The sequence below is a fragment of the Corylus avellana genome, chromosome 2 (genome assembly GCF_965113065.1).
Source record: "Corylus avellana chromosome 2, dhCorAvel1.hap1.2, whole genome shotgun sequence".
Taxonomy (NCBI): Eukaryota; Viridiplantae; Streptophyta; class Magnoliopsida; order Fagales; family Betulaceae; genus Corylus; species Corylus avellana.
Genome location: NC_142491.1, coordinates 39458830 through 39481858, shown reverse-complemented (window position 1 = coordinate 39481858; position 23029 = coordinate 39458830). Strand labels below are relative to the sequence as shown.

General features: G+C 36.6%; 2 protein-coding genes across 8 annotated transcripts; one reads left to right on the top strand and one right to left on the bottom strand.

Annotated features, from left to right (window-relative positions):
• Positions 1 to 376: 376 nt before the first annotated feature.
• LOC132166907 (ion channel CASTOR) lies at positions 377 to 10562 on the top strand. 4 transcript variants are annotated; one of them, XM_088513367.1, is made up of 13 exons: positions 378 to 857; positions 940 to 1011; positions 1896 to 2100; positions 2302 to 2477; positions 2658 to 2840; positions 3470 to 3529; positions 3614 to 3817; positions 3996 to 4244; positions 5323 to 5421; positions 5683 to 5877; positions 6284 to 6376; positions 8441 to 8707; positions 9874 to 10562. In XM_088513367.1, exons 1-13 carry the CDS (start codon positions 432 to 434, stop codon positions 10090 to 10092), a joined length of 2448 nt encoding a protein of 815 aa, XP_088369493.1. In that variant the 5' UTR covers positions 378 to 431; the 3' UTR covers positions 10093 to 10562. The 4 variants fall into 4 exon arrangements, with proteins under 4 accessions (XP_059433747.2, XP_059433748.2, XP_088369493.1 ...); XM_059577764.2 differs by having other exon boundaries at positions 377 to 857; positions 1896 to 2477; XM_059577765.2 differs by lacking the exon at positions 5323 to 5421 and adding an exon at positions 5168 to 5266 and having other exon boundaries at positions 377 to 857; positions 1896 to 2477.
• A 915-nt stretch (positions 10563 to 11477) lies between these two features.
• On the bottom strand, positions 11478 to 23029 carry LOC132177286 (Rhodanese/Cell cycle control phosphatase superfamily protein). Of its 4 annotated transcripts, XM_088513264.1 has the most exons (15): positions 22862 to 23029; positions 22734 to 22772; positions 22454 to 22552; positions 21084 to 22031; positions 20614 to 20714; positions 20393 to 20507; positions 19911 to 19988; positions 19606 to 19698; positions 19265 to 19348; positions 17690 to 17788; positions 16210 to 16272; positions 15450 to 15480; positions 13955 to 14001; positions 13024 to 13082; positions 11478 to 11959 (listed from the first exon to the last, which is right to left on the bottom strand). In XM_088513264.1, the coding sequence occupies exons 3-15, from the start codon at positions 22499 to 22501 to the stop codon at positions 11701 to 11703; spliced, it is 2025 nt and encodes a 674-aa protein (XP_088369390.1). In that variant the 5' UTR covers positions 22502 to 22552; positions 22734 to 22772; positions 22862 to 23029; the 3' UTR covers positions 11478 to 11700. The 4 variants fall into 4 exon arrangements, 3 of the variants coding, with proteins under 3 accessions (XP_088369390.1, XP_059445538.2, XP_059445546.2); XM_059589555.2 differs by lacking the exon at positions 22734 to 22772; XM_059589563.2 differs by having other exon boundaries at positions 21084 to 21811; positions 22734 to 23028.

The following is a 23029-nucleotide window of genomic DNA, read 5'->3' as shown; positions in this document are numbered from 1 at the left end:
GAATACATTTCTTTCATTGAATGTATTGAAATAATACGTGTTTAGAGCATATAAGAGTATTTGCACTCTTGATTAAGCAAATGCCTCTTGGAGTCTTGGAGAAGTGACTATTAAAAATACTAAATTAAATCCTAAATTTAATTTTTCACCTAAGAAAAACAGATCATGAATGATGAAATATATTTTTATAGCAAGAAGTAGGCAAGAATTGTCCTACACATAACACAATGTGTCTATTAGAATAACCCAAACGTCATCGTTTGTTTTTTTATTTAATGTCGCAATCATCAATGCTAATTGTTAATAATTATAATCAGTAATGAGACCTTATTAAAACGGTTATTAGATTAGATACCAAAACCCAAAACCCAAAACCTCCAAAATTAATTAACTTCCTAAAATACCCTTAAACATTTTCAATAATCCCCACCATGTCCCTTCACTCAGACTCTCCTCCCTCCTCCAGCGGAGACTGGCTCTTCCCCTCCCCGGCCTACATCCACTCCGCTTACCACCCGGCGAATTCCCCAAAACACCTCCGGAGATTCACCACGACCCCCAGAACATCCCACCCTCGCACTCCGGATCCTAGACCCTCAAGAACGTTCCGGAACGACGGCGTTCCGGCCTCGAACCCGATTCCGTATAGGGATTTCAGGTATGCAGGGGTTCGCCGGAGATTCGACCTCTCTCGCCGGACCGAGAGGCTTCCGAAACGGGACGATGCTGGAGCCGTTTCGGGACGGAAGTCGGAAATCACCGCCGTTTCGAGGGAGAAAGTGTGTACCGCCGAGAAGGTTTTCGGATTTTCGGGTCGGGTCTTTAGAATTCGGTGGAAAATGGCAATCTCTGTAGCCGTAGTACTCTCTCTCTCTCTCTCTTGCACGACAATGGTTAATTCTATGGCTGACGATTGTGTTTGTATGTGTGTGTTTGTAGATTTTGATCACAGTGTTCTCCTCACTTCTGCACAACAACTTCTCATTACAGAACCAAGTCAATGAGCTTCGGGTATATAGACTTCAAAACTGTTTTTTTTTTTTTTTTTACTTTAAGATCAAATTTTGTTGTGATGGATTATGGTGTTTTAAGAATTGAAATTTGGTGTTTTAATATGTTCCTCTTGAGCATGCTTGTTTTTGGTGTTTTGTTGTTAAAGCCAAAATAAATAGTGCGAAGAATCTCCAAACAGCGCTTGGAGTTGGTTGAGATGTGAAAAAACTCGATCTGATAGAACCACTGAGACATAGAGTTTTGGTACACAACTTTAGCAGGCAAGCATGAATTTAGGCAAAAGAAGTGAACCATACTGAGCAAGGTTTTGTGCTCTCCTGTGCTGTTGATTTGAGTTTAGGTTGAGCATGAGCTCCGCTAATAACAGATTCAAGCTTTGTTCATGAACCGAATCTTTCTCCTAATTAGCCTAATCCCTTTTTTTGTAAACCTTTAGACTAATCATTTAGCTATCTCAACACGCTTCAAAGACAAACCCTTTGACATGCCTTGAAGCCTTCCATCTTTTCCTTTTTCTAGTAAGGTGTTTTTTCAAAGTTTCTCAAGGATTTATGTTTTCGCAATGCTTGCCTCATTTGGGAATGAACCCACATTGAGCCAAGGTTGGTGTTGCATAAACTTGGATTATTAAGCAATCAAGTCTGGAAACTTGCTTGAGGTTAGTTTATATATTTGTGATCATGCCTGAAGGAGCTACTAATATGTAATGGTCTGTGGTTTATTTTAGAAGAACTTCTCCAAGTTTTTTTTTTTTTTTTTTTTGCTAGCAGTGATTGGATTTGTTGTCCATGTTTTGGCTAGGACCTCTTAATTTTCTGTTTAATTTTATGGGTATTTTAGAAGTGAAATCTTGATAATTGGAACATAGTTTCTGCTTGCAGGACCAGGTCTCCAAATGCAATATCTCAATAGATGCAACCAGTTCCTTTAAACAGGAGAGTGATCATCGTCCAAGCAAAAACTTGAAAATTTTAGCGCTCATTCTCTCTCTCACAATTTTATCTATTCCTATTCTTATTTTCAAGTACATTGACTACATCTCTAAATCAAGATCATTGGACAACATTTCAGAAGAAGTTTCTCTCAGTAAGCAACTAGCATATCGTGTGGATGCGTTTTTGTCAGTCCACCCATATGCTAAGCCATTGGCATTGCTAGTTGCAACTCTATTACTTATATGTCTTGGGGGCTTGGCGCTCTTTGGAGTGACTGATGGTAGCTTAGCAGAATGCCTTTGGTTATCTTGGACATATATAGCTGATTCAGGCAACCACTCTGACTCTGAAGGTGTTGATTGGAGGCTTGTTTCGGTTTCCATTAGCTTTGGTGGGATGCTTATATTTGCAATGATGCTTGGACTTGTTTCTGATGCAATTTCGGAGAAGCTGGACTCACTGAGGAAAGGAAGAAGTGAGGTGGTCGAACAAAACCACACTTTGATTCTTGGGTGGAGTGATAAACTGGTAATGCTCTGATTCCACAGCTCATAGTCCAAAGACATCTCACTGGGTCTCTTTGCTGGGACAACATTAAATAGCTTTAAACAATTCATTTGTTTATACTTATCAAAAAAAAGTTTTAAGCTTATTGCTTTTTGCTATGCTTATATTTTCCCGTCACCAACAACACCATTGTGTACTCAGGGGTCACTACTTAATCAACTTGCTATAGCCAATGATAGTTTGGGTGGAGGAATTGTTGTTGTGATGGCTGAACGAGACAAAGAGGAAATGGAACTTGACATTGCTAAAATGGAATTCGATTTCAAAGGAACATCAGTTATATGCAGAAGCGGGAGCCCTCTGATTCTAGCAGATCTGAAAAAGGTCTGCCTACTTCCTCTGTTGTTTTGTTGAACATATAATGCTTATCATATGCCCAGTTTCCTATCTGGTTATGTTTTAACCCTTCCTGAAAAGCTTGCTGACTGATCTCAATCCAGCGACAAAGTGAATTAGTCAAGAGCTCGTATTGGTAGGAGTACATTATAATGAGTTCTGCCTGAAGTGTTTGTAATTCTCCCTTAAATCCAATATTGACTTTGGCAAAAGCATATAGAGCTTGGGCAAAATTCTTATCTTTTGGTACCTTTAATGTCAATCAATTTGTATTTCTTTATCAGCAAGAAACAAATATTCACCCCCCCCCCCCCCCCCGCCCCCCTCCCCCAGGCAAAAAAAAAAAAAAAACCCAAAAGTTTAAGTCAATTTAAAATACATAAATAAGTAAATTTGCAGATTTTTTACGACTCTGTTTTTAGCTTCCCTGCTTCCAGTGTCGAGTCTCTTGAGAAGTTATCGCAATGTGCATTTGTTTGTTTTCATTTCAGAGACACAATGTGCTACATTCTCATGGAACCAACTATTCTTTCTTGGATGAGAACTACCTGATGCTGAAACCATTTGCAGCCTTTGTAAACTTCTATTTTATTTTGCTGAGACCTTCTGTTTCATAGGTATCTGTCTCCAAGGCCCGTGCAATCATTGTCCTTGCTGAAGATGGAAATGCTGATCAGGTCTATTTGAGTGCAAACGTTGATCTTCTTCATGATTGATATCAGGCTAGATTGCTATTAACTCACATTTTTAATTTGACACAGAGTGATGCCCGTGCACTTAGAACAGTTTTAAGTCTAACTGGAGTTAAAGAAGGGCTTAGAGGACATATAGTTGTGGAACTTAGTGATCTTGACAATGAGGTCCTTGTTAAACTTGTTGGCGGAGATCTTGTAGAAACTGTTGTGGCTCATGATGTAATTGGTCGCTTGATGATTCAATGTGCTCGGCAACCTGGACTTGCACAGGTCATTCCATTTCTCTAAACCCTTTAACATTAATTGGATAGTTTCCTAATGTTATTATAGTGTATCTTGTTGATTTTTCTTATATTGAGTATCATTTACTGCCTTCTATTATCATTTGCAAATTAACTTCCATAATTAGATTCATTTAATCATTTCCCTGATGGGGCGGTTGTGGCAGATCTGGGAAGACATCCTTGGGTTTGAAAACTGTGAGTTCTACATCAAAAGATGGCCACTGTTGGATGGCATGCAATTTGAGGATGTCTTAATCAGTTTTCCTTATGCCATTCCTTGTGGGGTCAAGGTTTCATCATGTGGTGGTAAAGTTATTCTGAATCCTGATGATTCCTATGTTCTACAAGAAGGTGATGAAGTTCTTGTCATAGCTGAGGATGACGACAGCTATGGTCCAGCAACATTGCCTACGGTGCTTTCATTTTCCTTAAAACATATAGATTCCAAATAAATTGCTAGGTATCTCTGCTTGTTTGTTTATTTTTGGTGGTAATGTTGGGTAAATTCATTGTTAGAGACTTTGCTTACTCATTGTCCACGTCAGCTGACATTTGGTCCTCCGATCAACAGGGGAAAAGAAGGAACTAAAGGACAGAGAAAAAAGTATAATGTATGATATAGGAAAACTTTCCGGTGACTTGGCTAGGAGATGTAGGCAATACTTGATTTAATAGCCATCACTTCATCAGGCCAATGATCAATTTTTATTTTTTATTTTTATGAATAATAATTTTATTAAGAGGTGATGCATCACCTCTTAATAAAATAGGTTTGGACAAATCCATTTACCTGGCCATTTAAATTGTATGATCATGTGGTTGTCCCTGCTTGATCTCTTAGGTGTTGCACAAGGCTGTGGGATCTGTCACACTCTGTTAGCTGTAATTGTGTATGGTAGACAAGAGTGTACTCTGACAGAGGCGCCCATTGTTGTACAGAAGTAGTCATTTTCATGTTATTAACTAGTGGACCTAGAATACATTAGAAAGGTTTTATTGTGTATGTTGATGTGATCTAATATACTAACTAAAGGAGAAAAGAGAAGTGACAATGGTCTTTGGACCAAATGGCATCTCTCCCATAAACAAGCGGTGCGGGATGAACTCACAGTTCAATCCCAATTGAGTGCCTGAGTTATATTTACTTGTTAAGTAAAAGACAATAAGTCACAGTTAGGCCAGTTGAACCAAATACATACATAAATAAATGGAAAGAATCAATAAATAAAAGATCTTCTATTTTGTGCACATTGGCATGATGCCTACCAGGGAGTTTAAGTGAGTGAGGCATACCATAATAAAAACTTACAAAATTATAATCAATTTGATCATTCAGGTCAAAGAAGCATCATTCATACACTTTGCTCGACCAACAAAAAAGCCACAGAAGATTCTACTTTGTGGATGGAGGAGGGACATTGATGATATGATTGTGGTAAGTTCTTTCTACTGAAGCCCCTAATTTCTTCTTTTTTGGCCTGAATGCTGCAGGTATGGGGAGGAAGTCTACCAAAAGACTTTGTTGTTCCAAAATCTACGGAAAAGATACTTTTATGTGGTTGGCGGCGAGATATGGAGGATATGATTATGGTAATGTCACAAGAAATCTGCAACCATGCTCCCAGTATGTCTTGGGTTGCATTTCTTCGTATATTCACAAAATGGTGGTAGACATGTCAAAAACAGTTTGTTTTTCTGACTACATGACCAAATTTGGATGCACACTTGCAATTAACTTCTACCAGCTTCCAATACCTTCACTAGTTCACTTGCTATATCAATTTTGTGCTACAGTAGAACAATTGAAATACTCACTGGCAAACTGTCCTTTGTTAATCTATGTTTTTTTAGGTATTGGATGCGTTTCTAGCACATGGTTCAGAGGTTTGGATGTTCAATGAGGTTCTTGAGAAGGAGAGGGAGAAGAAGCTTACTGATGGTGGTCTTGACATCAGCCGGTTGGTGAATATAACCTTGGTTAATCGTGAGGGAAATGCTGTAATACGGCGCCACTTGGAAAGCCTTCCCCTAGAATCGTTTGATTCAGTAAGTATCATTAAGTTTTTAGTTTCTCCTTGATAAGCATTTGCAATGAAGTGGCATCAAGGGACAGTTTTGATTCTTAATGAGATTGAGGACTTATGATACTTGTAGAAGTATGGACGCCACCAATGAGATTTCCCATGGGAAAGAACTTGCTGGATGAACGTGACCATCTGTGTGGTGTAGCTTCTCCTGAACAGTGACATAATTTTACGATTTGAAAGGCAATATATTTATCAGTTAGTGAGAATCATAAACTTAGGTTACATCTTTATGCAAGAGATGTAAACTGCCATTTCTGAGGCTTGTGGAGCGTATTTGTGTGTGACATATGTGATGATTACCTAAATATGAACATGACTTAATTTCATGGTTAACAACATTTTGATGTACTTCCTGGTCTGTGCAGATCTTGATTCTGGCTGATGAATCTGTTGAAGATTCAGCAATTCAAGCTGATTCCAGATCTCTTGCTACATTACTATTAATTCGTGACATTCAGGTTGTCTTTTGTTTTTTGTTCAATTTGATCTTTGAGTGACCTTAGTGAAACTATCAAAACTCATCTCTTTTGTACTGTTTCCCTTATTTTAATTGTTTTTTTTTTTTTAATGTTTCATTTTAGTAACAAGTTCTGATTCTTTTGATCAAAGTCTGCTTTTACCTGTTTGCTTATCCATCAACTTTAGACTTAGATCTTTGTATTTTGTTCCTATTATAACCCATCTCAACAGCTTTCTATACCCTGAATGATTTGGCATTATTTTTTTTTTGATAAGTAAATATGATATAAAAGAGCGCAGAGGGGTGCAACCCACATACACGGGAAGTATAAAAGAGAGCGCCTAAGAGGGAGAAAAATGAAAAAGAAAAAGAAAATCAGAGAAACTAATCCCTATAGGAGCTAGCCAAGCGGTCGTCCAGGAATACAAAGTAAAGAAGAAAAAATGAGTCAATTCCTCTATAGTCCTAGTGGAGTTCTCAAAGCATCTAGCATTCCTTTCATTCCAAATACACCACATAAGACACAAAGGGATCATCTTCCACACTACCGCGCTTCGAGAACTTCCTCCCGACCACCAACAATCGAACAAGCCCCTCACCTTGCAAGGCATGACCCAAAGCAGCCCAAACCGATCAAAAATAGTATGCCAAAGAACACTTGCGATCTCGCAATGGAGAAGAAGATGATCGACCGACTCTCCATTCTTCTTGCACATACAACACCATTCCACTACCACTATGTTTCTCTTCCGCAGGGTGTCGTGAGTCAAAATTTTGCCTAAGGCCGCGGTCCACCCGAAGAAAGCCACTCGCAATGGCACCTTAGTACGCCAAATGCTCTTCCAAGGAAACACTTCATGGTCACCTTTGGACAAGGCCTTGAAGAGAGACTTAACCTCGAAATTGCCTTTCTTAGATGAAGACCATCGAATACAATCCATAGAGCCTATGGATATCTTGTATGAGTACAACCGGTCAAAGAAAGAAGAAATCAAATCCATCTCCCAATCCTGTACTGACCGCACAAAAATGACATTCCATTCGACAACCCCATTCCTCCAAATAAAGTTATCCTTCACCCAAACTTCTTTGTGTCTGGCTATGCTGTACAAAGACGGGAAAGCATGCTTCAAAGAGGAGTCCCCACACCAAATATCATGCTAAAAACGAACTTTCGAACCCACCCCCACCTCATAACGAATACCTTTGGCAAAAAAATTCCAACCTTGCCGAATGTGCTTCCATAAGCCCACACCATGGGAACCCGAAACCTCCTTAGTGCACCAACCACCCTCCTGATCTTCATATTTAGCTTTGATAACCTTATACCATAGAGCCTCACTCTCATTAGCATATCTCCAAAGCCATTTACCCAGGAGAGCTTGAATAAACTGATGCAACTTACGAATGCCAAGCCCACCGTACCGAAGGGGACGACAGACTTGATTCCAATTTACAAGATGTAGCTTATGCTTGTCTCCCATCCCTCCCCATAAGAAGTCTCTCTGTACTTTCTCAAGTCTTTTAGCTACACTCATAGGAATCGGAAACAAAGACAAAAAGTAAGTCGGAAGATTAGAGAGCGTATTCTTAATGAGAGTTAAACGACCTCCTTTAGAGAGATACATTCTCTTCCAACCTGCCATCTGACGCTCCATCTTTTCAATCACCTCATTCCACATAACCTTATCCTTATGCCCCGCCCCAAGAGGGAGACCCAAATACTTCATCGGCAAATCGGCAACACTACACCCAAGGCATTATTGCTAGACTGACATTGGACTAATAATTAGAAAGTTCAAAATTTTATTTCTTTTCAAGTTCTTGTTCATAATTTGTTGGATAATTTTGACTAGCGTCCTTTCAGCCATAATTTGAGACTTCTAAGAATAGGCCAAGCTTTGAAATAGAAGCTTCTTTCTCTCTTGCACTATCGAGTTTAAACTTTCATTGGAGCAATATTGGAAAGTATATATCTGTTCTTACCAATGAGATTGAGTTGTGATTCATCTTTCACTCTATCATCAATTCTGAGATTTTTTTGTTTTTTGGGTTTTTGCAGGCTAAACGTCTCCCATTCAGAGAAGCCATGGTAAACCAAGTTCATAGAGGGAGCTTCTCACAAGGCTCTTGGATTAGAGAAATGGTGCTAGCTTCAGATAAATCAGTTATAATCAGTGAAATTCTGGACCCAAGGACAAAAAATCTATTATCCATGTCAAAGATCAGTGATTATGTTTTATCAAATGAGCTTGTCAGCATGGCACTGGCCATGGTTGCGGAGGATCGACAAATAAATGACGTATTAGAAGAGCTCTTTGCAGAGGAGGTAGTCTTCCTTTTGATGACATTGAGATATGAACATATAGCATATGGAAAGCATGCATTTTCTTGTCCTTTTTTCTACTTGTATTTAGGTGTTTATTTTGTATATTTCCTATGTGCCTGGGTTGCACTTTTCGTTTTTAATGATCTTTCGATTACTTATCAAAGAAAAAAGAAAAAGAAAGCATCCAACCAATTCACATAAAACTTTCATATTGTTCCCATGTGATCCCTCTCGCACATAACACCTATAGATTTAACATCTATAAAAACACTTGTCTAGAGTCAAAATAATTGTGAGGCCAGATTAATTTGTACAGTTAACCAAATTTATGCTCAAGAAATATCTGGTGTAAAAATGTCCTTCCTAACAGTTTGTTCTTATTAGGGGACCAACTCTTTCAGTCTTTCGTGATCATAAGTTAATATGGACATACCAAAAAACAACATGGTTTAAACATTTTAATTTTAACATCCTGAGAACTCCGCAGAATTTATTTTCCCCACATTTTGGATTGTCTATTAGTTTAGCAAATGCTCAACTGTTAGGCCTGGGAAACTTTGCTTCAATTCTAACTATTGATGTATGAACAATATCTTTCATTTATGTTCTTGTAATCTTTGTTAGTTGCAACATTATCTTTTTTATCCATTTTATTCTTTACTATATGGTTTTGTCAGTTGGTTTCTTGATGCTGGAAGGTATCTGTGCCTGTTTTCTTTGTAGTATTATTGAGCATGCCAAATATGAGAAAGAAATGTTACGCATTCATGCAGATTATGTTGAGCCCAAGTGATTTATGCATAACACTCTGAATTTTGACTCCCTGCTTCTCCTAGAAAGCTATAGAATGTGTGAACGCAAGCACTTGCATCCAAATTCCTAAATCTTATTAAGGGAAAAAAATGCAAAAAAGGAGAGGAAAAATAGGAACACTGAATGTGTATATATTTCTATGGGGTGTTAACTTTTGCTTTTGGCTAGATCTTTAGGGGCCGTGCCTTTGTATACTACCCATGTACATGGGTTGCATCCTCTTATTAGTGCTTTTCAATAAATTGCTTACCTATCATTGTAACTTATATATATGGTACATGTCTATTCACATGCGTGTGCACAAACACACACTTGCCTATCTGATCAGTCATAAATGTTTTGGCTTTTATCAGGGAAATGAGATGCATATAAGGCAAGCAGATCTGTATCTTCTTGAAGGGGAAGAATTGAGTTTCTATGAAATACTTTTACGAGCCCGACTAAGGAGGGAGATTGTGATTGGTTACCGATTAGCTAATGATGAGAGAGCAGTCATCAATCCCCCTGTTAAAAGCGAGAGACGAAGGTGGTCACTGGAGGACATTTTTGTTGTGATTGCTGAGAAGGATTGAGTCAAGAAACAGGCTATCTTTGAAAGGAATGAAGATCTTAGACCCCAAAGTCGTTGGGATTTTAAATTTGCTGGTGCCGTGCAATTGAGAGAATGGACCAGCCATCCCGTCTAGATTTCTATGCCAGAAATCAACCTCAAATTTTCACAAGGATTTGGCTTTCCTGTAGTTTTTTAAACGGTTCAAATGAAAATGCTGAGAAGCTTAAATTTAATGCCTGCCTCTCCGTGTGTTTTCATACGTCATAGTGATTGCTTTAGCCAGAGCTGTATTATACCACCAAAATGTAAAACAAAGTTGAGAACAATACGCTGTTCTCCCTTCTCTTTCTGCCTGCAAATGGGGTTGGGGGTTTTTGAATTCCACATTTGTATGGTAGCCTTTATGTTTATGATTGTAAATGGATTGAACTATTCATAATGAATTATATTTGAATCAAAACGCCACTGAGCAAGGCAACAGTCTGCCAATCCTCCATATCAAAAATTGGTTATTGGCCTACCTCATACTAATTTCTCTCCATCATCTGGCCTTTAAAACATGACACCATCAACAGTCACCCTAGATACATACGAGAAACTTCATGTGGATATACAATTTGCCCAATTGGTTACCACTGAGTTTTTCACGTATCAAAAAACATGACACCATCAACAGTCACCTAGGTACATACAAGAAACTTCATGTGGATATACGATTTGCCCAATTGGTTACCATTGAGTTTTCCACATCAAAAAAGACCATAGTTCTTGTTCTGTGTGTCAAAAATTGATAGGGCAGCGTCATTTATTTGGTGCATTCCCTTTTAAATTTTGTTTTTTTAATTTAAAAGGCGGAAAGGGACGACCAGTGTAATTTTCCCCCTTGAGCGTGACCATCAGGGTTCTCACCCGTTGTGGAATATTTAATTTGAGCCATAGCTATTGCCTAGGAAGGCGAATCCGTCACCATAGCCCCACCAAAGTATAAGTTTGTAAAACTCCTCCTTAGTAGCATCTGATTCACGGACTACTATCGCAAGCGTTCGAACCTGTGACCACTAGGAAGCAAGGAGGGGGGATGTATCTATAAAAAATAAAAAAATAATTAAAACAAAAAAAACAAACGAACAAACAAAAATGATTTATTAGGAGTTCATCATAAGATGTTGAAGCTCTTGCTTGTCAAGTGAGAGAAACATCATATGCAGCATTCAATTGCCCATAAATGCATAAACTCAGAAAATCGGAATATGATCCTCTTCATTTCATGCTTAGGATTTAATGTTGTTGTATTTAATAGTGTAGATGATACTACGTGTTAATTGCCTGAATCAAGAACCTCTTCTACATGTTTCCAGTAGCATACATATCGTGATCAACTAAAATCATGGATTTTGTGAAATGTAGAAAAACTTGCTCCACTGGCTTAATGAAATTTAAAAGGAGTATCTCTAATAGTTTCACAAACAAAAAATAAAATAAAATCAATCTGCACTTATTGGTTATTATTCACTTATTCAATCATCCAAGCTAACTTGAATTCACCTGTAATAGAATTCAGGCTTAATTCTCATGTTAGAATGTGAGGCACGACTTGAAGAACTGTACAACAAGAAATATCTCAACCTTACGCTTCCGAAAGATCGACTTTCTCATCAAGAGGAATTGTTGGTTGAGGAGCTGCATCTTGGACACCTTCAGGAGACGGGTCTTGGACACCTTCGGTATCAGGTGGTTGAGATTCATGCTTTGCAGCAGCCTGCAAGACCCGGTTCTGAACATCTGTGGATGAAGGTGATGTTGGTAGTCCAATGCCGTTTGTTTCCAATTTTCCAGCAGCCCATGCAAATGCCTGAGCTCCAAATGTAACAGGAGCAAGCAAGAGCCTTGAAGGAACATAAGACATCCCAGTGTTAGAAAAGCATTCTGTCAGATGAGTCTTCTCGACAAAAGCATACTAGTAGTAGACATGTCAGCTTTTTTACAGTTCCAAATCTCTAGACTCTAGTTAATTTTTTGCCCATCTTTTTCAGCAGAATATTAGTAATTTAGTAAGGAGCTCATTTTGCAAAAGCAAGCTTTAATGAGCACTAGAAAAATGAATAAGTTCCTCCCATAAAACAATGCTTTAGTTTTTCATTTTTTCTAAATTAATTTTCTTCTTCTTTCGATTGAAAGGTTTGAACCCAAGATTATCCTAATCCAACGGTCACACAAGCACAAACTAACAATTTTTAGTAGCATATAGTATTATACTTATATGCAAGAATATCACATTGATATTTCTTTCTATCAGCAATTCAGCATACTAGGAAATTCTAGAACATTAGATACTATCAAAAAGAAAGTTTGCAGTGTTATGAAGTTTCTATTATCCATCACATTAATGAAGCTTTAAATTGATCTTATCCTTGAATATCTATATGTTATCACATATCCTGAAAATCGAAAGAGGAAAATATATTATGATTCTCAAATTAGTTCAGAATTCCATTCATGAGTGTATAGACATGTGGTGAATCATTTTCTGTTTTTCGATGTGCCAAGACAAACTTCTGGCGTGAATGAAATCCTGACTTGTGTCTATGTGAATGCAACATTAGGTTAACACAACAAATAGCGAACAAACATTTAAAAGTTCCATAGATCAAAAGTCTTACTGACTAATTAACAGCAAAATTATCTGAATATGAAAGCTAAAATTTGTGTTATAACGTAGTATTAAGAAGTATCCCCCTTTATAAGAAAAACAGTCCAAGAAGAAATAAGAGATACTAAGTTTAAGATTTTCAACACCTGATGACAAACCCCGTGATAGATTCTCTAAATAATTATGACTTCATCTAAATATACATATAAACAAAAGTATCAAATAAAAAAATGAATTACCTACTCAGTTCTGTACTATCATGATTACATGATCAGATAGGACCTTATAAAGTAGGATTACCTCACATCTTGCTTAAAATCTTCAGACTCCTCGTATGAAGCTACCCGCCGAAAGATGGTCTGGTGGAGTTAATATAAACCCATCAATGAGGAAAGGAAGAGCATTGCAACGAAGAAGGTTTGAGAAAATATATATATATAAGCATCACAAGCCCAACCCCCCCCCCCCCCCTATCAAATAGAAAGTAATACCACTTGACTAGGGGCAAAAGGGGCTTCAACCCAGAATTTGCTCCTGATTACAAGACCTTAGCCAAAAACCAACCTCACCAGATTAGTCATAAACTCTATGCTCATTATGTAGATCATATATTGTATGATCATCCATATCGAACTACTAAAAAGTAGGTTATCAAGGCTTTGTTGAGTTCAATACTTTAATACGCCAAAATTAGACATAATCCATGAACATTTTAATGTTTATAAAAGCCCCTGAGCAAACTGAAAACAAGACACCTCAAAATTGTGGACATCCAGAGTGCAAAGAGGGGAGAGGAGAAGTACTGCCTTTGGGAGAAAGAGATAGCAGGGTGAACAAAATGCTAGATGACAAATGGCTAATGCACTATAACTTACTGCCTAATAAAATATTCCACGGGGATATATGAACTAGTGACCTCCTAGTTTAAGCAAACATGGACCGTGATATAACTAAAAGACCTTCCTCATGGTCAGCCTAACTGGTTTGTCACAAGAAAACTAAGGTTTGATATTACTATGTAAACAATGAAAAATTCAACAAGTCCTTCAGATAGTAGCAAGTAAAAAAATTTCTGATATCCATTGACATAGGCATGGTCTCCAGCAAACAAAGAAACGTCCGTATATACACACACATATTTGATAAAAAATTTCAACATGTTGGCAATTTTTTGGACTATATTTGGAAAACAAATCAATATAAATATTCATCTGGAGAAGAGAATGAGCACCTGACCGAGGCCAACAATGCCAATAATTTGTAATGTCTTCTCCCACTCTGAAACAAAATTAATATAGCTAGTTAGAAAAGAAGGGTAAAAAAATCATACAAAAATAAGATTAGATAATCATCTGATTAGCAGCAACTACTACAAAAAGAAGTCAAGGTCAAGTTAAAGAAGAAAGAGAGAGTTAAGCAAACAATCCAAGTCTCAAAGCACCTCGTTTCCGAGGCTGCATCTCTGCATCCCAAATAATCAAGCAATTAATCCTCTTTTCATTTTCTTCTTCTATGAGCTACATAACAAGAACTCAAGCTACAAATATACGAACTAAAACTAGCTAGTTATCTAAATAGAAGCCATTCCTCCGACAAAAAGGTTAAGTAAAAGAATCATCCCAAAAAAAAGCAGCTTTTTTACCACTTCTTTTTCTTTGTCGCTTGGTAACAAGCAATTAGTAACAAATATAACAATTTCCAATCGCAAAAGACTCTTCAACGAATTCCACAATGAGTGCTATCATTAGAAGCATGGTTACAGTCTCATCCAAAGGAAGGTAAAAGAAGAGAAAAATTAAAAAGCAATCAAGAACCATCAATAATAATTTGATTAGTTCAGCTGTGCTAAGATAAGCTTAGATAAGGTTTCACTACTTAAGCCTCTCTCTCACATTGTACATGTGGGCATTTCTACATGAGCTACACATGTAACACATATTTAAAGAAGGCTATCTGATATGGGCTGAGACAAACTACTCAAAAGTCACATACCCATTATACATAATTACCATTTGGTGGATGATACCACAGGAGGGAAAAAATCAACCTGGTTTTATGCTCTACTATATTTTGTCTTTTGCCTCTCCTTAGCTAAAAATTTGCTAGTGCTGAGGAAGGAATATAAAGTGAAACGAGAAGGAGCATATGATAAGTGTAATCCTGCTCAAGGATAATTCATTTTGAATTCTTTGCAATACAGATTTCCACAAGGCTTCAATTTTTTACACAAAATCATTCTCCAGCTTAAAGTAGGTTTTTGGAGCTTTTTTTATTATACATCCAAAAAAAAAAAAATTGTTTGATAATAATTTCCCAAACATGCCAACTTCTCCATCATGCAATAAATTGCTTATTTTAAGTAATTGGATGGAAATTCTACCTAATGTTGTTGGCCAAGACAGAGATGTCACAGGACCGCTTCCTTTTTTTCTTGTTCTTATTTGTAACCAACCCTGTTGTTTTGACCTTTTGACAGTCTTTAAAGGATGTGTCTCAAATATATATTATTAGATACAAGTATATACCAAATCTAGAATCAGGGATTAATTCTTAAGAACCAAATCAACTCCTAAAATGTCAGAGACAAAAAAAAGAAATACATATATATCATTTGAACTTCAAGAAACGTTGGAAGATACATGTTCACTTAGGATAGACCCCAATAAAGTAATATCACGTATCAATTGTTAAATAAATTAAACGTTGCAAGGAAGAAATACACTCACCTAGTAGTGCATAAAGTGCTGCAATGAAACCCTGTCAACAAAGTAGTTGCATTGATTACAAAAGATGAACTTGAAATTGCAAGAGATTAACATAAACATTTTCAAATGAAAATCCACATGAAAACCCCACCTGATAGTAATGATGGTTCCACAATTAACTAAATAACTAATTTGCATGGGTCATTTAGTCTTAGTTGATCATACAACGGAACATTTATTCCTAATTGATCACAACATAATCTAAAACCAGTGAAAGAATAATTCTGCATAACACATACACATGAGATCGTATAATTAGAATCCTCCTTAAATAACTTTTGTCGTTACATGTATCATAAATAGACCTTGTTAAGAGGGGCTCCAACTCATCTATGTGCATGTCAGGTCATGCTACAAGCAAATATATATACACATACACGCGTGCACCCACATGCATATATGTATAGAAGGTATTCATCACATTCAATTGATCCCTCATGACTCAATAGATGAGATGTGGTTGGTGTCATTCTCCTACACATCTCTTGTCCATCTTTTTTTAAAATCCAGCATTGAACTTGTGGGACCTACATATGGGTCCCACATATATTCAATGGTATATTTACATATCTCTTGTATGGAGATGGACAAGAGATTTGTAGAAGAATGAAATGAAACATTTCTCCTTAATAGATAATTCAGAATGTAGCTTCCTGTCGAGGAATAAGGCAACCAAAACGGTTCCTAACCAATCACTAAAGCAACAGGACCAGAATTTTACCACACCAAACCCCAGAACTTGCAGTGGAGAAGGACTGATTTCCTCTAGAATTGCCTCAGCATCCTGAAATGACCCAAGTTTGCCTTAGTTTAAAATAGATAAAAATTCAAAAAAAAAAAAAAAAAAGCACCAGAAATATTATGGATGTCAAACACAAGAAATTGAGTAACAACCTACATTAGAAATAATATGAAATATGGAACTCCCAAACCAGCATATTCATGGGTTGGGTAGTTTGGACACTAGTCTACACTCTATAGGGGTAACAACCAGCCCTCCTAATTTTATTTTATTATTATTATTTTTTAGAAAAAAAAAAAAAAAGAAAAAAAAAAGGGAGTTTCTCAAAAACTAGAATGAAATTCAAACTTAGGCTTCTTGAAAAACAATTTGATAAGTAATTTCATTATAACTAATAAAGCGCAAATGGGTGCAAACCTAGTACACAAGGAGTATACAAAGAGAACCCCTAATCTCACGAAAAAGAAGAATAGGCTTCCTGAAAAATGTAGAAAATTTCATTTATCTCCAGGCCCATATTTTTGTACCAGTTTGATATCTGGTACACTTTTATAAAATTTTCCACAGTACCCAGGATGACCCCATGATTCTTCTTTTGCTGTATACCCCTCTATGCATAAAACAGTTATTGGAGCTATATGATTGCAACAGCTCTTAGATGTTAAATACATCGGATCCCCATTCAAACAAAATCATAATTTATGTTTCGTGGCTCACAATCAAATTAAATTATTACTCAAGAAAATATTTACTCTGATCAGATAGCCTTCTTAAGACACTGCATGCACCTCTAAGTATATGTTGGCAGGATTAACCCCATCAAATAGTTTAAGAATTTAACTTTCATTATTTTCAAATTGGTTCTAAGTTGGATGTGTATATGAATAAACGGTTAAGTTACATGAAGGAAAAAAAAAAAAAAAAAAAATCACTGTAGTCTGACTTTATCACTTGTGAGCCTCCCTCATCTGCCTAAGAGTTCATTAATCCTCACATCTTATTTATGCAGTCAATTGATAGCTTCACATTTACCAAATAAACAACCCTTAGGTACAAACACATATATGGGCCTTGTAGATATGAAGGTAGTTTAGGGGTGTCATACAAAGTAGTATGGAGCTTTAAAATCAAACAATATAAATATTTCATTTTAACTAGGTATATCATTTTTGTTTTTATTTTGCCAGAATCTGTACTAGCTGACTAGAGGTACTGTAGTAGATATCAGTACTAGATTTCAGCTATCAAATGTGAATAATCTGAGTTGATCTTGGGCTTGAATCAATAATACAAAAATTTCAATCAAATAGATGGACTGACAAAGAGCATGATGTCTAGGAATTGAATTTTATACTTTAAGTATTGACAAAAGGAAAAAATATTCAATCAACAGGATATTATATCTCTTAAGGCTTTTACTAGAAGTTAACAGTGTAGGCAGCAGGAGTGAAAGAAATACCTCGTTGAGTACAGTAAGCGTTGTCTCAGGCTTCAGCTCCTTAATACGGAGACCCTGATTTACCCAAGACTGGAAGCCACCTTGAACCAAGTATGGTTTCTATCAAGTAACGGAGCAACCAAATCATTAGTATATAATGCCATGTTTTGCCATTTTGATAGACCAATGACTAAATATGATGCTGCATAATTTTCTTGATGATTCTGGTCTACCAATTTTGGTTACAATACCTCCTCCCACTTTTTACAATGGAACTATCTGACCATTTTAGGAAAAAGAAATTGAAAATTCATCTTGCATTTGAGTTTCTTGAATTTTGGTTCACTAGCCAGATACACAACCATCCAGCTTTGCAAAATCAGCTGCTATTGTCCACCAAGGCAAGTAAGTTCACCAAAGTGAACTAAAGCAGGACAAATTCATTATGAATATTAGCTGCCTAACATGGAATCATGTTAAGATTGTCAAGGCTTAAGATAGCTGAAGTACTATTTGTATGATGGAGCTTACACCTATAGATGCTGTTCCCAAAAGTCCAATTCTGAACATATCCCATAAAGACATCAAATATATCCTTATACAAAAATATAATGCTAGTAACAACACCGTCTATATACATTATATTCTCCAAAAAGAATAAGCAAAAAACAGATGTTAACCCCACTAATGCTACAACGAGAAATCTAGTTTTGAACTATTTTCAGAATTATGTCAGTAATGGTTGAATTATTCCCAGCTTTAAATTTTCTAAATAAGCAAAAAGGTCGTAGCATATGTAATGGACCCAAGTCCTATGATTGTATATGTACAAGAAATTATTTTGTTATACTAATAACAAAATAATCGAATCAGCAAAAATTAAGGAGTATATGCTGAACTTAATTTTAAAAAAATGACAGGGCTTTTTTACCAGGATAAAATATCAATTGAAAAGTCATTTATCACTGATTCGGTTCACAACTATCAGAAAAGATCACTTGAAAAGTCAATGGAGCAAATGTGAAAATACGATAGCATAAAACAAAAAGGGGGAACTTAGAATGATTCAGAAGATGTTAGTGTTAACTCCATAAACCACAGGGTATTTAGTGACATGTAATACGAATTACTTGTGAGATGAGATGGAGAAAGAAATTCAGAACACACACAACGCTAGTGACTATAGATGAGATAATTCTCCTATCAAACTCCATGTTTATCGTGTTACTGGGCTCATTCCATTCCAGGTGCGTTTAGCATTGCAATTTCATAGATAAAAAGTGTGATTTTAAACCAAATTGTAAAAAATAGATTGTTTGAGATTGAGTTTTAAAAAAATTACAATTTGAAAACGTAGAAAATTTGTGTTTTCAAATCGCAGGTAATGAGGTTTTTTTTAAAAAACACACAATTTTAAAAGCTATACTGCGAATTTAATGGCCAAATTGCGATTTTGCCAAACGCTTAACTGCGTTTATAAAAGTTATGTTGTCAAATTGCACATTTTAAAATCGTTATTTTTAAATTACACTTTTTTAAATTGCAAACCCAAACTGACCATACAACAGTAATCTTGAAAAGTGTAGAAACACATGCCTCAACACCAAGTTTTCTCAAGGATCTTGCAATGCCTTTGGAGCGAGTACCATCAGCATCCATGACTATGACCCTGGACCTGTCCTACAAGGAGTAGAAAAACAATATTCTGAGATATCATTCCCAACCCAGGTCCTAACAGGGAAAATCACAAGAAAGTGCACAATAAAGGAAAACTAATGTCTATTTTTCTTTTTTTTCTTTTTTTTTTTTTGGAGGGGGGGGGGGGGGGTGGTTGCTAAAATTATTAACTAGGGATTTTTTCACCAATTTAAAGCATTCTGCGGCTTTCACTTTGGTCATTTGCATCTTTCTTTCACATAATCGTTCTAGCTACATACCTGAAAAATCTTCAAATTCCGAATGACAGCAGCAACCAAGGTGTCATCAAGGTCTCTTCCACCCTTCAACAACTTCCTTATAGAGGCGTCAACCTGGAATTGACAAAAATTACGTAACCTAAATCTTCAGCACCAAAGGGACTGAAAAGATACTGAAATCAATATCATTTGTTTTCTATTTAGCCCCGCATTATCAGTAGCAGCAAAGCAAAGGTACTGGAATTTTAGATTCGTCCTTATCATATACTAATAATACAATTAACCATTTCCTTGACACATGTCCTTAAACAACATTCTGAACCAACCTCAGGTAGAGTTACACTTGCATAGCGAAACCGAGCCGCACGTCGAAGATCAGGAATCCCATCACTTTCTCTTAGAACCTTCAACCAAGAAAATTTTCAGCACTAAAAATCAGCAGTAATTTAATATTCAGAAACTACCAAAAAAAAAATCTTCTCTTTTTCTGGATAAGTAAATACTTTGTAAAAGAGACAAACCCCACCCCCCCCCCCCCCCCCCCCCCATACACAGGATGACCCAAGGGTGGAGGAAAGATTTTCCCTTTCATTATGATGAAAAAGCTAAAATAGAACCAGAGGTTTATAACAGCATACCTAGCAGGGGGATAAAAGGGAATTTAACAACATATTTTGAAAAAAAGAATATCTATAGGAAAATTACAATCAAAGGGTTAGGTTGATTTAGATTCTTGATGGAGAAATCAGAAGTATTGACATTATTGGCACTGCAAAATAAAAGGCCATAACAAATTACAGTCTCTTGCCTCAGGCCGGATATCAATGAGTAAAGCATTCTCCTTCCCAGTCAAGAACTCCAAAGTTGATTTAGGAGACAAATCCCCAGAGTACCCACTATATGTCCACGCCCAATAAAAAACCCTAAACAAATCTGATAAAGAGTGTTAATTTCCCATGAAATAGATTGATTATTCTCCTAATACAAATAAATAAAGAAATCTCTTCAAGCACAAAAGAATATTCATACCATAAAGTGGTTGAGGTTCCAAGGAAAAGAACAAACGGAACAACTGGATCATTTGGATCCAAGCCTATACTTCTCTCCAAACCCTCTATAGCACTAAAAACCTGTTCATGAGATGATAATAAATTCAGCATATACTGTATGAATACTTTATGTATCGCAGATATGGAAACAAATACAATTGATATCTGTCATGATTTTTTAAACAGAATATGAGGATGACAACAGAAAAAGTGAAGACTGATGGGCTGCCAAAGAGCCAGTAATCAACAAGATAATCCAAGCCATTTGGAACTTTAGAAATCATTCTCCTTTGTTTAAAGTAACTCATTTATGCCAGAAAGAAAATTTCATATCAAATCTCATTTTAAATTAAAAAAAAAAAAAAGAGGATCTCACACTAAAGTGATGCTATTGAATCATCCAAAAAATTAAACCATGAAATGGACGCATATAACAAAGTGTTAGAATACCTGTGGAAACGCCGTCCTGACGGGGCTCAAGATTTCTATTGCTTTCTCTTCAGACAAATTTAGAGTATCCCTGATGTCCGGAGGAAGCAGTTCCTTAGCGGACCCATACGAATAAACAATGAAGGAAGCCCCATTCGTTAAAGAATCCTCCACTGCAACAATTGTACGCCTCAATACATCAACAGCAACAACAGATGCTTTACTTGTGGCTTCCTTCAAATCACTTGAAAAGCTTGTCAATCTATTACCAGCCAATTCTCTGTTTTGATCAGCAGTTGAAAAGAGTCCACTAACAATATTATCTACTGCATCAGTAGCACTTTTAATGACAGATGTAATTGATGAATTAACTGCATCTACAGAGCTTTTCACGGCATTTTCTCCCTTATTTACAGAAGCACTCAATGACTTACTTACACCAGCCAAAAAATCCTCAATACTTGTTTTCGTATTGAACAATGGATCATTATCCATGTCTAGCGAATCAGACACAGAAATCGGGTAATCTGGCATCATATCAGTAGTAGATATTGTTTCAGATTCAACAGATCCAACTAGAATATCTGCATTTTGAGGTGACTTATCCGTAAAGTCCATGAATCCCTCGTCCACAGCAGCTCTGGTAGAACTATCTACATATCTCACTTCTGCCCCTCCTGAGGATTGTATTTCATTTACTGTTTCCATTGAAGAACTCCAAACATTTGAAAACTTGCATTCCGAAGAATCTGATTCAATTTGACAGGACTGACTGTTAGAGAAATCCATGGAGACCGATTGTTCGGTGCTCTTAACAAAACTAGAGTAGAAAGACTTTGAAGCTTTTGCTTTAAGGGATTCTCCTCGGGATTGAGTTCCATTTGGCAATCCTAAAAAACCCCTTTCTTCCACAATGACCTCAAAATCCTTCTGAAATGGGGAAAAGGATCGCAACCCACGTAATGAAATCTGCAGGATCCATTGATTCAAAAGTACATCAACAAAAAGTGTTCAACAAATGCATGACATGTTACCATGCAAGATTGTGTCACAAACTCTAACAACTTGGATGAGCTATAGGCAAGTACTTACCTAGTTCAGACTTCATAAAATCGATTAACATCTCTGACACTTCTTGTAAAATAAGTTTGAAAAAGTGCTATGAGTGCCAAATCTTTTACCAAAAGATGCGTGGGTACCAAAATGATGTGGAGTTTATTTATTGGTACCGGTGGCATTTTTTATTTATTTATTAATTGTTTTGATCCTCTCCAATGAATAAGCTACATGTCATCTTGGTATCTATCTCTTAGTAAAAAATTCAGTACCCCTAACATTTCTCAACTAAGTTACATAATAGCAGTATCATGTTTCAGCAAGTAAAGTCTAACCTGAAAATGGGAAGCAGAGCTTGGGGTGGCCGAGCAAACAGGCAACATTGTCACATCAACTAATAATCAATGCCAACAATTTCAGCAAACTCTCATCCTCTGCCCAATGCCACAAAAACATACACAAAGTTCAACAATAAAGAACATCAAACTCAAAATTGAACAAAACCCACCAACCAAAACTCAATTTGAAAGAAACTCATTTGCAACCCTCGAGTATTCTAAAGAAAAATACAATCACTTTTGAACTAAATCTGAACGAACTATGCTAATATAATACCTTATGCTCTATTTTGAAATGGGCTTCTCAAAATTCAATCTACAAACAATAACCGTCAAACTCAAACTGGCAACTGGTGATGATATTGAAGCATTGTAGAGAAAAATGGGCCTGTAGCTTGTACTTACTTGGAAGTTATAATAATCCAAAAATGGGTTTGGATGATGCCTGAGAATTGTCCAATGGAAGATATTATAGTAGATATGACGAGGAGAATCGTGTGGCTCGTCAGAGCCGTTAGCTCCAATGCTCCATCTCCCTTGGCTCCTCTTCGCCTCTCGTTTTTTGTGGGCACA